The sequence below is a fragment of the Saimiri boliviensis genome, chromosome X (assembly GCF_048565385.1).
Source record: "Saimiri boliviensis isolate mSaiBol1 chromosome X, mSaiBol1.pri, whole genome shotgun sequence".
NCBI lineage: Eukaryota > Metazoa > Chordata > Mammalia > Primates > Cebidae > Saimiri > Saimiri boliviensis.
Window position 1 is genome coordinate 83,511,385 of NC_133470.1, and position 24,573 is coordinate 83,535,957.

General features: G+C 36.4%; 1 protein-coding gene across 1 annotated transcript in view; it reads right to left on the reverse strand.

The window, feature by feature from the left end:
* BRCC3 (BRCA1/BRCA2-containing complex subunit 3) overlaps positions 1–24,573 on the reverse strand; it is an 80,095-nt gene that overhangs the window by 21,270 nt on the left and 34,252 nt on the right. The window contains exon 8 of the mRNA XM_039464082.2: positions 15,088–15,162. Coding sequence (XP_039320016.1) covers positions 15,088–15,162 — 75 coding nt within the window. The remainder of the gene's footprint in view (positions 1–15,087; positions 15,163–24,573) is intronic.

The following is a 24,573-nucleotide window of genomic DNA, read 5'->3' on the forward strand; positions in this document are numbered from 1 at the left end:
ATGAAATGAAGGCAGAAATAAAGATGTTCTTCGAAACCAATGAGAACGAAGACACAACATACCAGAATCTCTGGGACACATTTAAAGCAGTCTCTAGAGGAAAATATATAGCAATGAATGCCCACATGAGAAGAAAGGAGAGATCTAAAATTGACACCCTATCATCAAAATTGAAAGAGCTAGAGGAGCAAGATCAAAAAAACTCAAAACCTAGCAGAAGACAGGAAATAACTAAGATCAGAGCAGAACTGAAGGAAATAGAGACACAAAAAACTCTTCAAAAAATCAATAAATCCAGGAGCTGGTTTTTTGAAAAGATCAACAAAATAGACAGACCACTAGCCAGATTAATAAAAAAGAAAAGAGAGAATAACCAAATTGATGCAATAAAAAACGATAAAGGGGATATCACCACAGATCCCACAGAAATCCAACCCATCATCAGAGATTATTACAAACAACTCTATGCACATAAACTAGTAAACCTGGAAGAAGTGGATAAATTCCTGGACACCTGCATCCTCCCAAGCCTAAACCTGGAAGAAGCCGAAACCCTGAATAGACCAATAACATGGTCTGAAGTCGAGGCAGCAATAAAGAGCCTACCACCCAAAAAAAGCCCAGGTCCAGATGGGTTCACAGCTGAATTCTACCAGACATACAAAGAGGAGCTGACGCCATTCCTTCTGAAACTATTCCAGACAATCCAAAAAGAGGGAATCCTTCCCAAATCATTTTACAAGACAAACATCATCCTGATACCAAAACCCAGCAGAGACTCAACAAGAAAAGAAAATTTCAGGCCAATATCCATGATGAACATAGATGCAAAAATCTTCAATAAAATACTGGCAAACCGATTGCAACAGCATATCAAAAAGCTCATCCACCATGATCAAGTAGGATTCATCCCGGGGATGCAAGGCTGGTTCAACATACGCAAGTCCATAAACGTAATTCACCACATAAACAGAACCAAAGACAAAAACCACATGATTGTCTCAATTGATGCAGAGAAGGCTTTTGACAAAATTCAACAACACTTTATGCTAAAAACCCTCAATAAACTAGGTATTGACGGAACGTATCTCAAAACAATAAAAGCTATTTATGACAAACCAACAGCCAATATCACACTGAATGGGCAAAAACTGGAAGCATTCCCTTTGAAATCTGGCACTAGACAAGGATGCCCTCTCTCACCACTCCTATTCAATATAGTACTGGAAGTTCTAGCCAGAGCAATCAGGCAAGAAAAAGAAATAAAGGGTATCCAAATTGGAAAGGAGGAAATCAAACTGTCTCTATTTGCAGATGACATGATTGTATATCTAGAAGACCCCATCATCTCAGCCCAAAATCTTGAAACTGATAAACAACTTCAGCAAAGTCTCAGGATACAAAATCAACGTGCAAAAATCACAAGCATTCCTATACACCAGTAATAGACTTCAAGAGAGCCAAATCAAGAACGAACTGCCATTCACAATTGCTACAAAGAGAATAAAGTACCTAGGAATACAACTAACAAGGAACGTAAAGGACCTCTTCAAGGAGAACTACAAGCCATTGCTCAACGAAATAAGAGAGGATACAAACAGATGGAGAAACATTCCATGTTCATGGTTAGGAAGAATCAACATTGTGAAAATGGCCATACTGCCCAAAGTAATTGACAGATTCAACGCTATTCCCATCAAGCTACCAATGACCTTCTTCACAGAACTGGAAAAAACACCTGAAACTTCATATGGAACCAAAAGAGAGCCCGCATAGCCAAGTCAATTCTAAGCAAAAAGAACAAAGCAGGAGGCATCACACTACTGGACTTCAAACTATACTACAAGGCTACAGTAATCAAAACAGCATGGTACTGGTACCAAAACAGAGATATAGACCAATGGAACAGAACAGAGGCCTCAGAGGAAATACAACATACCCACAACCATCTGATCTTTGACAAACCTGACAAAAACAAGCAATGGGGAAAGTACTCCCTGTTTAATAAATGGTGTTGGGAAAACTGGCTAGCCATGTGCAGAAAGCAGAAACAGGACCCCTTCCTGACACCTTACACCAAAATTAACTCCAGATGGATTAAAGACTTAAACATCAGACCTAACACCATAAAAACCCTAGAAGAAAATCTAGGCAAAACCATTCAGGACATAGGTGTAGGCAAGGACTTCATGACCAAAACGCCAAAAGCAATGGCAACAAAAGCCAAAATAGACAAATGGGACCTAATCAAACTCCACAGCTTCTGCACGGCAAAAGAAACAGTCAGTAGAGTGAGTCGGCAACCAACAGAATGGGAAAAAAATTTTGCAGCCTACCCATCTGACAAGGGGTTGATATCCAGAATTTACAAAGAACTAAAGCAGATCTACAAGAAAAAAACAAACAAGCCCATTCAAAAATGGGCGAAGGATATGAACAGATACTTTACAAAAGAAGACATACAGGAGGCCAACAAACATATGAAAAAATGCTCATCATCCCTGGTCATCAGAGAAATGCAAATCAAAACCACATTGTGATACCATCTCACACCAGTTAGAATGGTGATCATTAAAAAATCGGGAAACAACAGATGCTGGAGAGGATGTGGAGAAATAGGAACACTTTTACACTGTTGGTGGGAATGTAAATTAATTCAACCGTTGTGGAAGACAGTGTGGCTATTCCTCTAGGACCTAAAAATAGAATTCCCATTTGACCCAGCAATCCCATTACTGGGTATATATCCAAAGGATTATAAATCATTCTACTACAAGGACACGTGCACACGAACGTTCATTGCAGCACTGTTTACAATAGCAAAGACCTGGAACCAACCCAAATGCCCAACGATGATAGACTGGACAGGGAAAATGTGGTACATATACACCATGGAATATTACGCAACCATCAAAAACGATGAGTTCACGTCCTTTGTAGGGACATGGATGAACCTGGAAACCATCATTCTCAGCAAACTGACACAAGAGCAGAAAATCAAACACCGTATATTCTCACTCATAGGTAGGTGTTGAACAATGAGAACACATGGACACAGGGAGGGGAGCACTACACACTGGGGTCCGTTGGGGGGAAATGGGGGAGGGGCGGGGGGTGGGGAGGTGGGAAGAGATAGCATGGGGAGAAATGACAGATACAGGTGAGGGGACGGAAGGCAGCAAACCACACTGCCATGTGTGTACCTATGCAACAATCTTGCATGTTCATCACATGTACCCCAAAACCTAAAATTCAATAAATAAAAATAAAATTTAAAAAAAAGAAATTGAATTCATAGTTTAAAACTTTTCATAAAGAAAACTCCACACCGACATTGCTAATCTATTACATTCTATCAAATATTTAAAGAAAAAAAAAACCCAAACACACAATCTATTTCAGAAAATGGAGATATGGGAACATTTTCTACTTTGGACTATGCAGCCCACATAACCATGATATCAAAATCTAGCAAAGGTGTTTAAAGAAAAGAAAACTAGGGATGAATCTTAGTTATGACCAAAGATATAGAATTCCTTAAAAAAAAAATCAGCCTAGCGAATACACTAAAGAGACAATATACAGTGACTAACAAATGCAAAGCTGGTTTAAGATTCAGAAATCAGTTCATGCAACTTACCACATTAAGGCAAATAATCATATGATTATCTTAATAAATACAGAAGGAGCATCTGATAAAATTCAACATTCACTCATAAAAAAGAGGCTTAGAATACTAGGAATACAAGGGAACTTCCTTAGTATGACAGAGGCTAACTACAGAAAAGCTAAACTAAACACCAGAGATAATTTGGAAATTTTGAAAGCATTTTCTTTGACAGTTTATTCATAAATTTTACTGGAAGACTGAGCCAGTAAAATAAGGCATGAAAGAGAAATAAAAAGGCATAAGTTGGAAAGGGCGAAATTATATTGACCTTATTTATGGAAGACGTGAGTGTTTACATAGAAAATCCCAAGGAAATAAAATCTGCAGATAAATCATTAGAATTAATAAATACATTTATATCCATAAGGCTGCTGGATATAAAATGAATATATGTATATCAATTTTCTATCTAAATAACCGGTACCAATTGGAAAATAGAAATTATTTAAAAATACCAATTACAATAACATAAAACATCAAATTCCCAAGAATAATTTAAATGAAAGATGTGTACAATCTTTTCAGATTTTTCACAGAAAAATACAAAAGATAGAGAAATTAACATCTAAATAAATGGAAGGATGCATCAAATTGATGAACAGATTACATTCTATCCCAGTCAAATCTCAGCAGACATAGCAAGTTTTCTTGTGAAAATCAACAAGCCGATTTTAAAATTTATATGGGGTTACAAAGGGCCAAGAACAGCCCAGACAGTCATGAAGAATAACAACAAAGGGGAGAACTTACATTACCACATATTATCAAGACTTATTATAAAGCTACAGCAATTAATAAAGTGTGTTATTGACACAAAGATAGACACATAGACAAAACAATGGAATAGACTCCAGAAACATAACCATACATGTATGGACAATTGATTTAAGGCAAAGTGTCAGGGCAGCAATAAATGGTGCCGTGTCGATTGGATACACACATGGGAAAATGGGAAACTCAGCTCAATTTCCATATCATATCCTAAAGTTAACGCTAAGTAGATTATAGATTTAAGCATGATTGGTGAAATAATAAAGCACCTCTTTCAGACAGGGAAAGATTTCTTAAATAGCATAGGACACTAAAAAGCACTAGATTGAAAAGATAAAAGGTAACTTGGACTATTATATTAAATAAACAACTTAGGCTCATCAAATGATACCATTAAGCTAGTGAAAACCAAGTCAGAGAGACAGAGCAGATACTTGGAATAGGTACAGCTGACAAAGAGTTTGTATCCAGAACATATTGGAATTCTTTTGAAATACTAATAAAGTTAAAATGAATGTGACTTATATGTAAAAGGATATCCCAAAGGCCAATAAACATTTGAAAAGGTATTCAACCTAATCAGTCACTGGGGGAATGGGAAGTAAAAGCACACTCACCAGAACTGCAAAAAATGAAAAAGTCAGAAAATACTAATTGTTAGTAAAGCTGTTAAGCCATGAAAACCTTTATACACTGTTGGCAAGGATGTGAATTTGTATGGTAACTTGGAAACTATTCTACTAGTGATAACCCAGCAATTCCACTTCGATATACATACTGAAAAGGTATGCGTTCACATGTGCAATAGGAGGCACATATACAGATTATTTTCATAGCAGCTTTATTCATAAGAGTCCCAAACTGGAAACAACCCAAAAGCCTAACAATAGAATATATAAGTAAATCATGGTAAATTCCAACAATGAAATATTATACGGCAGTAAAAAAAGAACTACCTACTGATATGCAACATAACAGACATTATGTTGAGTGAAAGAAGCCATGCACAAAGTTGTACTTACCATATTTTCCTGTTTATATAAAATTCAAAAACAAACAAAATTAATCTGTATTGTTAGAGATTAGGATAATGGTTACCTTTGGGGAAAAAAGGAGGGGATAATAATTGAGAGGAGCCACAAAGGAGGCTTCTAGAGAGCTGGTAAGGTTCTGTTTCTTGATATATAGTACAGTTTCACAGGCATGTTCACTTTGTAAAAATTCACAGAGCTGATCTGGGTTGTGGTTGCAGAGGTGTCTTCATTTTGTGAAAATTGATTGAGCTGGACATTTATAATCTGTCTACTTTTCTGTTACACTTCAATTGAAAAGCTAACACCAACCAACCAAACAAAGTGTATGACAAAGAAGCTCTAGAGTATGCTAGAGCTCACAGGTCAGAATGTGTATCTTAAAATACTAGTTTTGAAATCTACAGCTAAAGGAACATTAAACAAATATTTACTGAATACCATGGGAACAGTAATAAAAAGGCAAACCTTCTTTAAAGGATCTTACAATGTTAGTAGAAAAACAAAATATTAAAATATAATGTTGTATGCATTACAAAAAGGAAGTATAAGATTTTATTAAGTTTCCACGAGGAATGCTTAACTGGATGCTATCAGGGGTTCAGAATTATCAGAGAAGGATTCGTAAGTTTAATCTTCATCTTCAAAAATGACTAGACATTGGCCACGTGGTATAGGAAAACGGAAACTCTAGGCAGAGTAAGCATATGACACAGAGAGAACATGGCTGGAGAAATATGCAAACCATGAAGGGCTTCAGGTTTGGGACTTCATTCTGAGGGCGTTAGGGAGCAGGATCATTTTAGAATAGCTACACCATGATACCAATGAAAGGAAGCAAAATGTGTGCATACTAAAATTAAAGAACTTTAAAAAAATGAAAATACTACTTAGTGTCTATGGGATATATTTAAAGCGAAGATCAGTGGAAAATTCATAGCCTTAAGCACTTATATCAGTAATAATGAAAAAAAAATACATACTCATTAAATTCCAAACTCCAAATGCTAAGATAAAGCAGAAGAAAATGACCAGAATGAAGCATAAGGAAAGAAATAACGAACAAAAAGAAAAAGTAGTAAAGTTGGGAATAGAAAAAAATAACTAAATAAAAATCAGTGTTTCAGGGAAAAACAACAAAATTGACACACCACTGACTAACATAACCAAGGGAAAAAAGAAAAAGCACAAATATACAAAATACGAAATGACAAGAGGGAGATAACTATTGAAATACAAGACATTTAAAATATGACAGGCTATCTGAAAGAGAGATCTCAGTGTAATAAATTTGAAAAACATACAAAATGAATAATTTCTTAGAAAACTATACTTTACCAAAATTGGCCCCATTACAGAAAGAAAGCATAAACAGATAAATTCTCAGAGCAGAAATAGAGAAACTTATCAAGAAACTATCCCACACAAAAAGGCCTAGTTGATTTTATAGGGGACTTGTCAAAGAACTGATTGCTTCACTGCTACATATATTCTGTCACAGCCTAGAAAATGAAAGAAAACTCCAAACAATTCTTCTAAAGCAAGTGTAATATACATACTTAAACCTGATAAAGACAGTACAAAAAAAGAATATTTCTGATAGCACATATGATTATTGATGAAAATGTACTAAATAAAATATTAGCAAAAATAATCCTATATCACATTAAGATACATAAAATTTTGTAGGATTTTTTTGAGGAACACAAGGTTGGTTCAATAGTAGGAAATCTATAAATATAATATACACCATATTAGTAGGACTAAGGAAAATCATAATTGCCTTCACAGATACTGAAAAACTTAGCAAAACCTAATACCTATTCCTGATGAAAACAGAATAAAATGGGAAAAGTGGGAATTTATGGATACTTTCTTATTATGAAAAGGATATATACTTTATTCCTGAATACAGAATCTTTCTTAATGAAGAAATGCTACAGGAATTTCCATGAGGATCACAAACAAAGCAAGAATATCTACTGCTTCCACTACAATATAATATTCTAAAGAAGATATTAGGTAATACCGTTATATTTAAGAAATCAATTAGAGGTTTAGAAATTGGAAAGTAAGTAAAACTATTTACAGATGGGATGTGATACTTATCTGGAAAGCTCTAGAGAAATACAGGTATAATTAACTCAAAGAATAAAAGAATTCAGGAAGGTAAAAATTTACATACAGAAATAATAGCCTTCAAATATACAAGCAAAAAACAGAGAATGTAGTATAAAAAAAAACCATTCACAAAAGCAAAAAGAAGATAAATGCTTAAGAATAAATTTCAGCAAGACCTATATGAGAAAAACAACACTCCTGAGAGACACCAAAGTAGACTACAGCAAATGGAAAGACAGCCAGTGCTCTTGGATGGGATGATGCAACATCAGATTTATAAATTTAACACAGTCTCAACAGAAATATCAAAAAGTTTTTATCTGGAGCTAGACAAGCTGATAGTAAGGTTCACATGAAAAACTAAATATGTAAGAATAGTCAGGGTCTCAGATGGGCACAATGGCTCATGCCTGTAATCCCAGCACTTTGGGAGGCCGAGATGGGCAGATCACTCAAGGTAGGGAGTTTGAGACCAGTTTGAGCAACATGGTGAAACTCTGTCTCCACTAAAAATACAAAAATTAGCCAGAAGTGGTGGTGCGTGCCTGTAATCCCAGCTACTCGGGAGGCAGAGGCTGCTATGAGCTAAGATCGTACCACTGCACTCCAGCCTGGGTGACTGAGCAAGACTCCATCTCAAAACAAACAAACAAACAAAAGTCAGGGAAACACTGCGGAAACACTGAAAAAGAAAAGCTACGATGGAGACTAGCCCTACAGATAATAAAACACACAATAAAGCCGCTATAATTAATGTGATGGTAATTAAATGGACAGATAGAACAGAAAGTTAAGAAATAGATCCAAGTGAATAGGGAGCTTTCGTGTATGGCAAAAGGTGGCATGTAAAATTGCTGACGTGAAGGTAAGTTGTTTTTTTTTTTTTTTTTTTTTGAGACGGAGTCTTGCTCTGTTGCCCAGGCTGGAGTGCAGTGGTGCAATCCTGGCTCACTGCAACTTCTGCCTCCCGGGTTCAAGCAATTCTACTGTCTCAGCCTCCGGAGTAGCAGTGATTATAGGCAACCACCACCATGCCCAGCTAATTTTTGTATTTTTAGTAGGGACGGGGTTTCACCAACTTGGCCAGGCTGGTCTCAAATTCGTGACCTCAGGTGATCCACCTGCCTCAGCCTCCCAAAGTGCCAGGATTACAGACATGAGCCACTGCACCTGGCCTAACATAAACTTTTTAATCAGTGATTTTGGAACAGGTGGATTGCCATTTAGAAAGAGAGAAAATTAGATTCATATCTTAGTCTATACAAAATAAACTATATATAGGTCTGACTTTTGGAACCATGTTGATGTTTCATATACTGTAAAGGGTAAAAAAGTATGCGTAAAAAAAATCCTAAAATGGAAAACAAACAAGAAAAACCTGTTTTTCTTTTTTGTTGTTGCACTTTACATTCTGGGGTGCATGTGCAGATCTTACAGGATTGTTGCATAGGTACACACATGCCATGATGGTTTACTGTCTCCATCCCCCCGTCACCTACATCAGGCATTTCTCCCAACGTTATCCATCCCCAACCTCACCACTCCCTGCTGTCCCTCCCCTAGCCCCCACCCCCCAACAGACCCCAGTGTGTGATGTTCCCTTCCCTGTGCCCATGTGTTCTTATTGTTCAACACCCGCCTATGAGTGAGAACACGCGGTATTTGGTTTTCTGTTCTTGTGTCTGTTTGCTGAGAATGATGGTTTCCAGATTCATCCATGTCCCTACAAAGTGCATGAACTCATCTTTTTTATGGCTGCATAATATTCCATGGTGTATATGTGCCACATTTTCTTTGTCCAGTCTACCACTGATGGGCATTTGGGTTGGTTCCAGGTCTTTGCTACTGTAAACAGTGCCACAGTGAATATATGTGTGCATGTGTCTTTATAACTGAACAACTTATAATCCTTTGGAATATATACCCAGTAATGGGATTGCTGGGTCAAATGGAATTTCTATTTGCAGATCCTTGAGGAATCGCCACACCGTTTTCCACAATGGTTGCATTAGTTTCCACTCCCACCAACAGTGTAAAAGTGTTCCTATTTCTCCACATCCTCTCCAGCATCTGTTGTCTCCAGATTTTTTAATGATCGCCATTCTAACTGGCATGAGATGGTATCTCAATGTGGTTTTGATTTGCATTTCTCTAATGACCAGTGATGATAAGCATTTTTTCATATGTTTGTTTGACTCATAAATGTCTTCTTTTGAAAAGTGTCTGCTCATATCCTTCACCCACTTTTGAAGGAGTTTGTTTCTTTTTCTTGTAAATCTGCTTTAGTTCTTGTAGATTCTGGATATTTAGCCCTTTGTCAGATGGGTAGATTGCAAAAATTTTCAAATGAATCATATAACCACACTGAAGTGGTCAGAGGGGAAAAAGACTGAATCCAAGTAACTATCTTGAGTATATACTCTTAGGCATATGTCCAAATTCATGAAAATGTATACATTAAATATGTGCAATTCTGCATGTTAATTACACCTCAATAAAGCTTAATAAAAAGAACTGTCAACAAGTATTGATTTCTAGTTAGTAGGTTTTTCTTTCACGGTGATATAGATTAGCAACCTGAAACTACTTTCTGTATATTCTAGGGCTGAGTAACAAGTAAACATTGTGGATAGCAGAAGCAAGGCATCTTTCTTTTTAAGGAAAAAGTTGCAAATATGGAAAAGGAGAACGCTAGAATGAACCAAAATAGAATTGGAGTTATCAAGTTGAACTCAGAGGTAAACTGGAGAAAGTTTCCAAGCTGAAGCACAGGGAGGAGAACCAACCAATAGAATTTGGCAGATGCCAAGTTGAGGAAATAGAGCTGAGGCTCTGGGAAGGCTAATACAGCTTGTGTTTGCAAGGTAAAGTACTATGGAGGAAAGAACTACATAGGAAGAGAACTCTAGAGATCTTAAAATGATACCAGATGTAAACAAAGAAACTAAGAGCATTAGAAATGGTTAACCATATAGTTAAATACAAAGACTTTTCTTATTTAAATTTCTTGAAAAGATAATAAACGATTTAAATTAAAGCTTATGACATTCATGCAAGTAAAATGTGTGAACACAGTGGCACAAAGACCAGGAGGGGAGAAATGAAAGTATGATGTTGCAAGATTCTTTTTTTTTTTTTTTTTTGAGACGGAGTTTTGCTCTTGTTACCCAGGCTGGAGTGCAATGGTGCGATCTCGGCTCACCGCAACCTCCGCCTCCTGGGTTCAGGCAATTCTCCTGCCTCAGCCTCCTGAGTAGCTGGGATTACAGGCACGTGCCACCATGCCCAGCTAATTTTTTTTGTATTTTTAGTAGAGACGGGGTTTCACCATGTTGACCAGGATGGTCTCGATCTCTTGACCTCGTGATCCACCCGCCTCGGCCTCCCAAAGTGCTGGGATTACAGGCTTGAGCCACCACGCCCGGCGCAAGATTCTTATATTATGTGTGAACTAGTAAAATATCATTTGAAGACAGACTGTGACATGCAACAAATGCTATAAAGTAGTGGTATATCAAAAAATTACACAGATAATTTTTCCCTGCAGGAAACATTTGGCTAAGTCTAGAGACGTTTCTGATTGTGACAATTGGCTATTGGTACCTAGTAGGTGGAGCTTAGGGATACTGCTAAACATTCAACAATGCACAGAATGGCACCCCCCATCCCCACCCACACACACAACTATATGACCCAAAATGTCAATAGTGACAATGTTGACAGACCCTGTGAAAAACCCTAAAGCAATCACCAAAATAACAAAAGACTACAGCTAATTAGTCTATAAAGGAGATAAACATTTGACAAAATACAACATCTAATTTTATTGAAAACATATTCTTACCAATCTAGGAATCGAAGAAACTTCCTCAAACTGATTAAGGGAATCTATGAAAAATCTTCAGGTAACATCATACTTAATGGTGAAAGAGTAAATAACTTCTCCAAACATTAGGAACAAAGTTACCATGACCACTCTTACCAGCTGTACTCAACAGTTTATTAGAGCTTCTAACAATGCAATAACGCAAGAAAAATAAACAGAAGGCATCCACATTGGAAAGAAAGAAGTGAAGCTACCTTTATTCACAGATGACATAATCACCTGTAGATAATCCAATGGGCCCTTCAAAAAAGCTGTTAAAATTAATTGAATTTAGCAAGGTTGTAGGATATAAACTCAATATACAAAAATGAATTATATTTTATATAGTATCAGTAAACAATAGGAAATTGAAATTAATACAATCATATTTACAATAACATAAATACATGAAATATAAAGGGATAAATATGACAAAAGATATGGAAGATCTGTATATTGAAAACTAAAAACCATTACTGAGATAATTAAAGATCTAAATAAATAGAGAGATATACCATGTTACCATGTCCGCACTTTGGAAGACTCAATATTATTAATATGTTAGTTCTCCCCAAAATGAATCTAAAGATTCAACATAATCCCAATTAAAATCCTAGCAGGCAGTATTGGGAAACAGTCTATCAGTTTCATAAAAAAATCAAACACATGTCTACCATAGGTTCAGCCAGTGTCATCCTAGGTATTTCCCCAAGGAAAGAAAAGGCATATATCCATACCAAAACCAATATGCAAATGTTCTAAGCAGCTTTATTTGTAATAGACAAAAACTATAAATAACTCAAATATCCATCAACAGGTGAATGGATAAACATATTGTGGTAGTATATATACAATTTAATATTATTCTGTAATAAAAGGGGCAAACTATTGATACATGCTACAACATGGCTGAATCTCAGAATAATTATGGTGTATGAAAGGAGACAGATGAAAAGTACATACTCTATGATTCCATATGCAAAAATTTCTAGAAAATGAAGACCAGTCTCTAGTAAGAGTAGACCAGGGTTTTCTGTAGTTGGAGAAGTGATAGGGTGTGATGGAAGGGAAGAATTACAAAAAGGCACGAGGCAATGTTTGGGGGTGACAGAAATTTTCACCATCTGGATTACAGCAGTGGTTTCACAAGTGTATAAATATCAAAACCTATTAATAAATCGTATATTTTAAACATGTGAAATTTATCATGTCAATTGTATCTCAATAAAGCTATCTAAAAAAAAAACAAAACAAAAAAAAAAAGGAACCAAGGCTCCTTGGAGAAATAATGAATCCAGGCTGGGCAGAGGGAAAAAATGAGACAAACCTGGAACATCTACTTGTGCTAGAAAATCAGGTAGTACTCAAAGAAAGATGGGAGTAGGTCAAAAGAACACAGGAAAAACTTCCACTAGCCAATTCTGAAACGATGAGTGCCTCAAAATAACTAATGATAGTAATGGATTAAAACCCATTGAATAAAAAAAGAATCCAGGTGTTCACATTAATATAAATAAATAAATGAACAAATAATCAGAAGAGAAAACTCTTAAAGTAGAACACCAACTAGTAGTTGAAGGAATGATGGAATTAGAACACTGCCATGTGACAAACATCTTAGTAATAAGTAATTCAGGAAATACGAATTGATGAACGCTAAAACTCCCTACAAGATACAGTCATCCCATCGTATCTGTTGGGGATTGCTTCCAGGACCTTCCACAGACACCAAATGATGTTCAATTCCCTGATATGAAAGGGTGCAGTATTTGCATATAACCTCATCCTCCTGTATACTTTAAATTCTCTCTAGATTACTTAGCATCTCTAGATTATTTACAATACCTCATACAGGCTGGGTGCACTGGCTCATACCTGTAGTCCCAGCACTTTGGGAGGCTGAGATGGGTAGATCACTTCAGCCCAGGAGTTTGAGACCAGCCTGGGCAACGTGGTAAAACCCCACCTCTATGAAAAATACACACACAAAAAAAATAGCCAGGTATGGTGGCATATGCCTATAGTCCCAGCTACTTGGGAGGTTGACAAGGGAGGATCACTTGAGCCCTGGAGATCAAGGCTGCTGTAAGCCATGATCACACCACTGTACTCCAGCCTGGGTGACAAAGTAAGACCCTGTCTCAAAAAAAATTATTATTATACTGTATTGTGTAGGGAATAACGACTAAAAAAAAGTCTCTACATGTTCAGCATTTATGCAGTTTTTTTCCCAAATATTTTTAATCCAGGGTTGGTTGAATCAATGGACACAGAATCCATGAATATGGAAGGCCAACTGTTTATTAATATCAAAGAGGATAATTAACTTTACAGTGGAAAAACCTATCAGGCACCACCTTAAGCACATGGTCAAAGTTAAAATCACCAGTAATGGAACAAATTGACATCATGTGCCTCCTTATACAAATCATCAAAAGAACCAACATAACTTCAGTGGCGTTCTTGCCGAAAGTACATAATCTACATCTAATCATGATAAAACACGAAGAAATGCAAAATGAAGGGCATTTTCCAAAATTACTGGCCTTTAATAGTCTTCAAAACTGTTTAGGTCACAAAAGACACAGGAGCTGTTTGAAATCATAGGAGACTAAATATCCAAGACAATCACATGCAATATGTGAACCTGGAATAAAGGTTTTTTTCTTCTGTTATAAGGATGTAATTAGAAAAATTGGTGATAATATTTGAATACTATCTATGGATTAGATAATAATGCTGTATGGATTTTAATTTCCTGACAATTATATTCTGGTTATTTAAGAAATGCCTAAGGAAATGCCTACTGAAGAGGCATCATGTGTGCAACTTACTCTCAAATGGTACAGGAAAAAAAAAATCCATACTATAAAGAGAAAAAATGACAACAGAAATGTGACAAAATACTGACATTTGGGAAACCTGGGTGAGGCATATACAGGAATCCTTAATACTAGTCTTACAACTTTACCGTAAATCTAATATTTCAAAACAGATTATTTAATAAAATAATAACTTTAAAAATTGATTTAGTAAGGACAATTCCTAAAACAGAAAAATCACAACAGGAAACTCAATCAGTGCCAGTGACAGGAAAGGGAAAAAATTTAAAAGCATAGCAAACAGAAACCAAAAACGATAATGGCAGGAATATTGCCACATATATCAGCAATGGTAATAAAATGAATGTATGACATTCACCTATTAAGAGACGAATATTCTGATTGTTTAAAACCAAAACACTCAAGATCTTTCTATATTTTATAAGAGGCATACCTAAAACAAAATAACTGAGGAAGGTCAAAAATAAAAGAATGGAACAAGTTTTAACAGGCAAACAAATGCTAACAAGAACTATAATACACAACAGGCAGTGGCAGATTGCCGGCTGCCTGTTCCAAATGTGCATTCTCACCTTTCTCCTTGATAACAGAATGTCCATGTTTAGCAAAGACAGAGCTACCTGAAGAAAAAGACTAGATTTCCTAGTCTCCTTGGTAGCTTAGGTATGGCCACTTGACTGAGTTCTGCCAGTGAGATAGAAGTGGAATTGCTTTCTGGGACTTCTGGGAATGTCACTTATTGGAAGTCAGTTGAGCTGGGGGACAGGCCCCTTTATGCCTTCCTACCTTTCCTCTTCCTTCTGGCCCTCAATGGAGATGTGCTTGCTGGAGCTCCAGAAGTCTCGTGGACCATGAAGGGACCTTAGGATGGAAACCATATACCAAGATGGTGAAGCAGAAGAGAGGAGCCTGGGTCCCTGAAGACACTGCAGAGCCCAGAGATCAATCTTCAGACTTCTTTTACTCCCCCCAAAAAATATTTCTTGTTTAAACTACTTTTATTTCTAATTTAAATTTTTTTCTACTATATGCTGCTGAATCTAATCCTGACCAGAACAATAATATTCTTAGAAAGAATTCAAGGCATAAATAAAAAATAAATAGGATAAATAGGACTATTTCATACTGTGTGAAGGCAAAGCAGCAGAGAAGTTTAATAGTTATGAACTGTCAACACTGCACTTAAAAAAACAGCTTCAAAGGACACTAAAATATGAAAGTGGACAAATTTAGTTGTGATAGGAAGTTTATACACATCTCTCTCAGATATTGATAATCAAAACCACAATGAAGGATATAAGGATTGGTATAACACAACTTAAGCTTATTCTAACAGGGATATAAGGAAACTATATCCAAGAGAAAATATACATATTTCCAAACCAAATGAAAAAGCTGTGAAAATTGACTACGCTTTAAGTCAGGGATCAGCAAACTCTTGAAGTAAAGACCAGATAGTAAATATTTTAAGCTGTATGGGCCACAGGGTCTCTATTACAACACTGAGCTCTACAATCATAGCTGGAAAGGAGTCATAGATGATATGTAAATAAATGGATGTACCTATGTTCCAACAAAACTTGATTTACAAATACAGGCCCCAGGCCAATCTGGCCTACAGGCTATAGTTTGTGGACTCCTGTTCTAGGTAGCAAAGGAAATATTTTAAAAATCCATAAGGCTGATATTACACAGGCCACAATCAGTTACCATAATGTAGTGTTAAAAATTAACATACTAGTCCCTCCCTCAAATCTAAACAACAGGAAATTTCAAAATTTTAAATTTTTAAATGCACTTCTAAATAACGCTTGGGTTGAAGAAAAATAAAAATGGAAAGTACAAATGATTTATAAGTAAACAAACAAAAAACATCAGAACTACTGTACTATGTATACATCAAAACCTGTGGGGCCAAACTGAAGAGGAAAATGTATGACCTCAAATGTATTTATTAGAAAACCAGCCGGGCACGGTGGCTCAAGCCTGTAATCCCAGCACTTTGGGAGGCCGAGGCGGGTGGATCACGAGGTCGAGAGATCGAGACCATCCCAGTCAACATAGTGAAACCCCGTCTCTACTAAAAAAAAAATACAAAAAATTAGCCGGGCATGGTGGCACGTGCCTGCAATCCCAGCTACTCAGGAGGCTGAGGCAGGAGAATTGCCTGAACCCAGGAGGCAGAGGTTGCGGTGAGCCGAGATCGCTTGCACTCCAGCCTGGGTAACAAGAGCGAAACTCCGTCTCAAAAAAAAAAAAAAAGAAAGAAAAGAAAAGAAAACCAGCAAGATGGAAAATAAACCTGGTTTTCATTTCCCCACCCCAGCAACTACCTATTTACTCTCAAAAATTTAGAACGATACAACAATAAAACACAAATAGAAGAAATTAATAAAGAGAGAAATGCAGAAATTTTTTTTAAAAGGCTAAGAAACTGAGTTGTAAATAATGCTGCTAGTAACATGGTTGCACAACTATCTCTGAGACCCTGCTTTCAATTCATTTGGGTAATATACCAAAAAGTGGAACTGCTGAAGCATGTGGTAATTATATTCTTGATTTCTTGAGAAAGTACCATACCATTTTCCACAGTGGCCGTACCATTTTACATTTCTTTTTTTTTTTTTTTGAGACGGAGTTTCGCTCTTGTTACCCAGGCTGGAGTGCAATGGCGCAATCTCAGCTCACCGCAACCTCCGCCTCCTGGGCTCAGGCAATTCTCCTGCCTCAGCCTCCTAAGTAGCTGGGATTACAGGCACGCGCCACCATGCCCAGCTAATTTTTTGTATTTTTAGTAGAGACGGGGTTTCACCATGTTGACCAGGATGGTCTCGATCTCTTGACCTCGTGATCCACCCGCCTCGGCCTCCCAAAGTGCTGGGATTACAGGCTTGAGCCACCGCGCCCGGCCCCCATTTTACATTTCTATCAACAGGGTACAAGGGTTCCAATTTCTACACGTCTTTGTCAACACTTGCTATTTTCTGTTTTTTTTTTTAATAGTAGCCATATTAATGGGTGTGAGGTGGTACTCACTGTAGTTTTGATTTGCATTTCCCTAATGGTTAATGATATTTACATCTTTTCATGTGTTTATTAGCCATTTGTATATCATTACTGGAGGAATGGCAGTTCTTTTGCCCATTTTTTCCCTAGCTTTATTGAGGTGTAATATACAGATATTTAAGGTGTACAGCTTTATATTTTGACACATACATATGCTGTGAAGTGATTACTACAATTAAACACGTTAATCACCACATGAATTTACCATTTTGTGTATGTAGTGAGAAAATTTAAAATTTACTCTTACCAAATTTAAAGTATACAATATTGTACTATACAATAATACAAATAGTTCAAGTACACTGTATTGTTAAGTATAGTTACCATGCCGTAAATTAAATCCAGAATATATTCATTTTAGAACTGAAAGCTTGTACCCTTTGACCAAAATTCCATTTCCCCACCCCAGCAACTACCTATTTACTCTCCATGAGTTTTATTTCTTTGGATTCCACATATAAGTGAGATCATACAGTATCTGTCTTTCCACGTCTGGCTTATTTCATTTTGTATAATGCTCTGTAGGTCCATACATGTTGTTGCAAATGGCAAGATTTCATTTTTTAATGCTGAATAATATTCCATTGTGCATCTATCCATCTGACTGTCTATCTATCTATCTATCACATTTTCTTTATCCAGTCATCCATCAATGCACATTTGTTTCTTCATCTTGGCTATTGTGAATGATAGTGCAATGAACATGGGAATTCACCATCTGTTTGAGATACTGATTTCAATTTTATTGGATACATTCCTGGAAATGCGATTGCTAAATCATATTGTAGTTTTACTTTTTGTTTTTTGAGGAATCTCCATACTGTTTTCTATCTTTAACTTTTCGGTAATAGCCATCCTAACAGGTATGATATGATAACTTATTATGGTTTTGATTTGCATTTCTCAGATTAGTGATGTTGAGTACTTTTACATGTACTTATTGGCCACTTATATGTCTTCTTTGGAAAAATGTCTATTCAGGATCTTTGCCCATTTATAAATCATATTATTTGCGGTTTTTTTGCTATTGACCTGTATGAGTTCCTTACACATTTTGGATATCAGCCCCCTTATCAAATATGTGGGTTGCAAATATTTTCTCCCATTCTGTAGGTTGCTGTCTCATTTTGTTCAGTTTCCTTTGCTGTACAGACTTTATATATATAAAAGTAAATATATATATATACATATATATATATATATATATATATATATATATATATATTTTATTGTACTTTACATTCTAGGGTACATGTGCAGAACATGCAGGATTGTTGCATAGGCACATACATGGCAAGGTAGTTTGCTGCCTTCTTCCCCCCATCACCTATATGTGGTATTTCTCCCCACATTATGCCTCCCCACCACCCACTGTCCACTGTCCCTCCCCTAGTTCCCCCCAACTGACTGCAGTATGTGAGGCTGCCCTCCCTGTGTCCATGTGTTCTCATTGTTCAACACCCACCTATGAGTGAGAACATGAGGTATTTGATTTTCTGTTCTTGTGTCATTTCTCTGAGAATGATGGTTTCCAGATTCATCCATGTCCCTATGAAGGACATGAACTCACCAGTTTTTATGGCTACATAGTATTCCATGGTGTATATGTGCTTCATTTTCTTTATCCAGTCTATTGTTGATGGGCATTTGAGTTGGTTCCAGGTCTTTGCTATTGTAAACAGTGCTGCAATGAACATACATGTGCATGTGTCTTTATAATAGACCTATTTATAATTATTTGGGTATATACCCAGTAATGGCATTGCTGGGTCAAATGATATTTTTATTTCTAGGTCCTTGAGGAATCGCCCACACTGTCTTCCACAATGGTTGAAGTAATTTACACTCCCACCAACAATGTAAAAGTGTTCCTATTTCTCCACATCCTCTCCAGCATCTGTTGTCTCCAGATTTTTTAATGATCACCATTCTAACTGGTGTGAGATGGTATCTCAATGTGGTTTTGACTTGCATTTCTCTAATGACCAGAGATGATGAGCATTTTTTCATATGTTTGTTGGCTTCATAGACGTCTTCTTTTGAAAAGTGCTGGTTCATATCCTTTGCCCACTTTTGAATGGGCTTGTTTTTTTCTTGCAATGGGGAAAGGATTCCCTGTTTAATAAATGGTGTTGGGAAAACTGGCTAGCCATGTGCAAAAAGCCAAAACTGGACCCTGTCCTGACATCTTACACTAAAATTAAGTCCAGATGGATTAACAGCTAAACATAAGACCTAACACCATAAAAACCCTAGAAGAAAACCTAGGCAAAACCATTCAGGACACAGGCATAGGCAAGGACTTCATGACTAAAACACCAAATGCAATGGCAACAAAAGCCAAAATAGACAAATGGCATCTAATTAAACTCCAGAGCTTCTGTGCAGCAAAGGAAACAATCATTAGAGTGAACTGGCAACCAACAAAATGGTAAAAAAATGTTTGCAATCTACCCATCTGCCAAAGGGCTAATATACAGAATCTACAAAGAACTGTGTGTCTATTTTTATGACAATAACATATTGCATTGATTATTATAGCTTTGTAATATACTGTGAAATCACAGTATAATATACTGTGATATTATATACTGATTATATTATATATAATATACTGATTATATAATATGCTGATTATATATTTTTTTAATTTATTATTTATTTATTTATTTTGTAGACAGGGTTTCACCATGTTGGTCAGGCTGGTCTTGAACACCCAACCTCACGTGATCCGCCCGCCTTGGCCTCCAAAGGGCTTGGATTACAGGCGTGAGCCACCACACCCGGCCATATACTGATTATATTATAATCACAGTGTGATTTCTCCAGCTATGTTCTTCTTTCTCAAGATTGCTTTGGCTATTCAGGAACTTTTGTAGTTTCATATGAATTTTAGAATTGTATTTCTATTTCTGTGAAAAATGTAATTAGAATTTTGATAGGGATTGCACTGGATCTGTAGACAGCATTTGGTAGTAGTGTGTGGGAAGTATTTTCTCACTGTGGGTTTTTGGTTTGTTTGTTTGTTTGTATTTCCCTAAAGACTAAAGATTTGGGGCAATTTTTCACGTGCTTATTGATCATTTATGTATCATCCTTGGAAAAATGTCCATTCAAACACTTTTACACATTTTTAAAAATTTAGGTGAGAATCACATAATGTAAAATTAACCATTTTAAAGTGAACAATTCAGTGGCATTTAGTACCTTCAAAATGTTGTACCACCACCACCTCTATCTGGTTCAAAAACATTTTCATTACTACGAAATAAAACCCCGTACTCATTAAACAGTTAGTTGACATTCTTCCTTCCCGCCAACCCAGGCCAACAACAATCTGCTTTCGGTCTCTATGGATTTTGCTATTCTGGATACTTCCTATAAGTGAAATCATATAATATGTGACTTTTTTGTGGCTTCTTTCACTTATGTTTTCAAATTCTTTCAGATTGAAATATGTTTCTGTACTTTGTTCCTTTTTCATAAATAATATTTGATTGAATGGGCATACAGTCATGCATCACTTATTGATGGAGATATATCCTGAGAAATGCATCACTAGGCAATTTCATTGTCATGCAAACATCATAGAGTATACTTATACCAAACTAGACGGTACAGCCTACTACATGCCCAGGCTATATGGTTTAGCCTATTGTTCCTATGCTATAAACCTCTACAACATGTTACCATATGGAATACTGTAGGCAGCTAAAACACAATGACAAACATTCGTGTATTTAAACACAGAAAAGGCGCCATAGAAATATCGAATAAAAGACCAGAAACTCTTACGTTTAATTAGACCTTATTTGTCTATTTTGGCTTTTGTTGCCATTGCTTTTGGTGTTTTGGTCATAAGTCCTTGCCTATGCCTATGTCCTGAATGTTATTGCCTAGGTTTTCTTCTAGGGTTTTTATGGTATTTGGCCTTATGTTTAAATCTTTAATCCATCTGGAGTTAATTTTAGTGTAAGGTGTCAGGAAGGTGTCCAGTTTCAGCTTTCTGCATATGCCCAGCCAGTTTTCCCAACACCATTTATTAAACAGGGATTCTTTTTCCCATTGCCTGTTTTTGTCAGGTTTGTCAAAGATCAGATAGTTGTAGATGTATGGTATTGCCTCTGAGGCCTCTGTTCTGTTCCATTGGTCTATATCTCTGTTTTTGTACCAGTACCATGCTGTTTTGATTACTGCAGCCTTGTAGTATAGTTTGAAGTCAGGTAGCGTGATGCCTCCAGCTTTGTTCTTTTTGCTTAGGATTGTCTTGGCTATGTGGGCTCTCTTTTGGTTCCATATGAAGTTTAAAGTGTTTTTTTCCAGTTCTGTGAAGAAGGTCATTGGTAGCTTGATAGGGATAGTATTGAATCTATAAATTACTTTGGGCAGTAAGGCCATTTTCATGTACTGATTCTTCTTAACCATGAGCATGGAATGTTTTTCCATCTGTTTGTGTCCTCTCTTTATTTCATTGAGCAGTGGTTTGTAGTTCTCCTTGAAGAGGTCCTTCACATCGTTTGATAGTTGTATGCTTAGGTATTTTATTCTCTTTGTAGCAATTGTATGCCTAGGTATTTTATTCTCTTAGGGAGTTCGCTGATGATTTGGCTCTCTTGTGTTATTGTTGTATAGGAATGCTTGTGGTTTCTGCACATTGTTTTTTTATTCTGGGACTTTGCTGAAGTTTCTTATCAGCTTAAGGAGATTTGGGGCTGAGATGATGGAGTCTTCTAAATATACAATTATGTCATCTGCAAATAGAGACAATTTGACTTCCTCTTTTCCTAATTGAATACTCTTTATTTCTTTGTCTTGCCTGATTAATCTGGCTAGAACGTCCTATATTTAATTAGAATGGTGAGGGAGGGCATCCTTGTGTAGTGCCAGTTTTCAAAGGGAATGCGTCCAGTTTTTGCCCATTCAGTATGATACTGGCTGTGGGTTTGTCATAAACATATTTTATCATTTTGAGATATATTCCATCAATACCTAGTTTATTGAGAGTTTTTAGCATAAAGGGCTATAGAATTTTGTTGAAGGCCTTCTCTGCATCTATTGAGAAACTTAAGAGTTTCTGCACAGCAAAAGAAACAATCATTAGAGTGAACCTGCAATCAACAGAATGGGAAAAAAATATTTGCAATCTACCCATATGACAAAGGGCTAATATCTAGAATCTACAAAGAGCTAAAGCAGATTTACAAAACAAACAAACCAACCCATTAAAAGGTGGGCAAAGGATATGAACAGGCACTTTTCAAAAGAAGACTTTTATGAGGCGAACAAACAAGAAAAAATGCTCATCATCATTGGTCATTAGAGAAATGTAAATCAAAACTACATTGAGATACCATCTGATGCCAGTTAGAATGGTAATCATTAAAAAATGAAAAATAAAAAATCTGGAGACAACAGATGTTGGAAAGGATGTGGAGAAATAGGAACACTTTTACACTATTGGTGGGAGTGTAAATTACTTCAACCATTGTGGAATATAGTGTGGCGATTCCTCAAGGATCTGGAAATAGAAATTCCATTTGACCCAGCAATCCCATGACTGGGTATATACCCAAAGGATCATAAGTTGTTCAATTATAAAGACACATGCACACATATATTCATTGTGGCACTGTTTACAATAGCAAAGACCTGGAATCAATCAACCCAAATGCAGATCAATGGTAGACTGGATAAAGAAAATGTGGCACATATACACCATAGAATACTACACAGCCATAAAACGTATCAGTTCATAACCTTTGTAGGGATATGGATGAATCTGGAAACCAACATTCTCAGCAAACTGACACAAGAACAGAAAACCGAACACCACATGTTCTCCTCATAGGCAAGTGTTGAACAATGAGAACACATGGACACACGGAGGGGAACGTCATACCCTGGGGTCTGTTGTGGGATGGGGGTCTAGGGGAGGGACAGCAGGGGGTGGGGGAAGAAAAACTTAAATCTTTACCTACAATAATGCAAAGTCAATAAATGATATGTGAAAAAAAAAATACCTGTATAGGGCACTTACCATGAATGTAGTTTGCAGGACTAGAAGTTGCTCTGGGTGAGTGAGTGATGAGGGACTGTTAAGGCCAAAGATATTACTATACAGTACTGGAGACTATAAAACTTAACACTTACGCTACACTAAATTTATTTAAAATTTTTTCTTTCTTAGCCAGGCACAGTGGCTCACACCTGTAATCCCAGCATTTTGGGAGGCCAAGGCGAGTGGATCACCTTAGGTCAGGAGTTCAAGACCAGCCTGGCCAACATGGTGAAACTCCATCTTTACTAAAAATACAAAAATTAGCCAGGCGTGGTGGCGCATGCCTGTAATCCCAGCTACGCAGGAGGCTGAGGCAGTAACATAGTTGCTTATCAAGTATTGTGTACTGTACATAATTGTATGTGCTATATACATTTATAGAAGTGGTAATACAGGTTTGTTTATACCAGAATCACCACAAACACTTGAGTAATGCATTGTGCTATGACATTATGATGGCTATGATATCACTAGGCAATAGGAATTTTTCAGCTCACTTACCATATGGGACCACCATCATATACGTGGTCCATCATTGACTGAAACATTACTATGTGGCACATGACTGTACTTGATTTTGTTTATTCATTCATCATTTGATGAACATTTGGGTTATTTCTCTATTTTCGCTATTGAGAATAGTACTGCTATGAACACTCCTGTACAAGTATTTCTTTGAGTACCTGTCTTTAATTTATTTGGTTAAATACTAGGAATGGAATTGTTAAGTCATGTGGTAATGCTGTTGAACTTTTTGAAAAACTACCAAACTATTTTCCACGGCTACCCACTAGCAATATTCAACGGTTTTAATTTCTTTACATCTTTGCAAATGCTTATTTTCAATTTTTTAAATTATGGTCAACCTTGAAGGTATGAAGTGGTATCTCATAATTTTGACTTGCACTTTCTAAATGACAAAAAGCAGTAAGCAGGTGCTAGTTGGTCATTTATTTATCTTCTTTGAAGAAATATCTGTTCAATTCCTTTGTCCATTTTTTACCTGAGTTGTTTATCTTTTTTTTTTTTTTTGTCAGAGTTGATTGTATTGTTTGGATACTAGATCCATGTCAGATATATAATTCACAAATATTTTCTATTTTATAGGTTGTTTTTTACTTTCTTGATGTCTTTGGATGCACATAAGT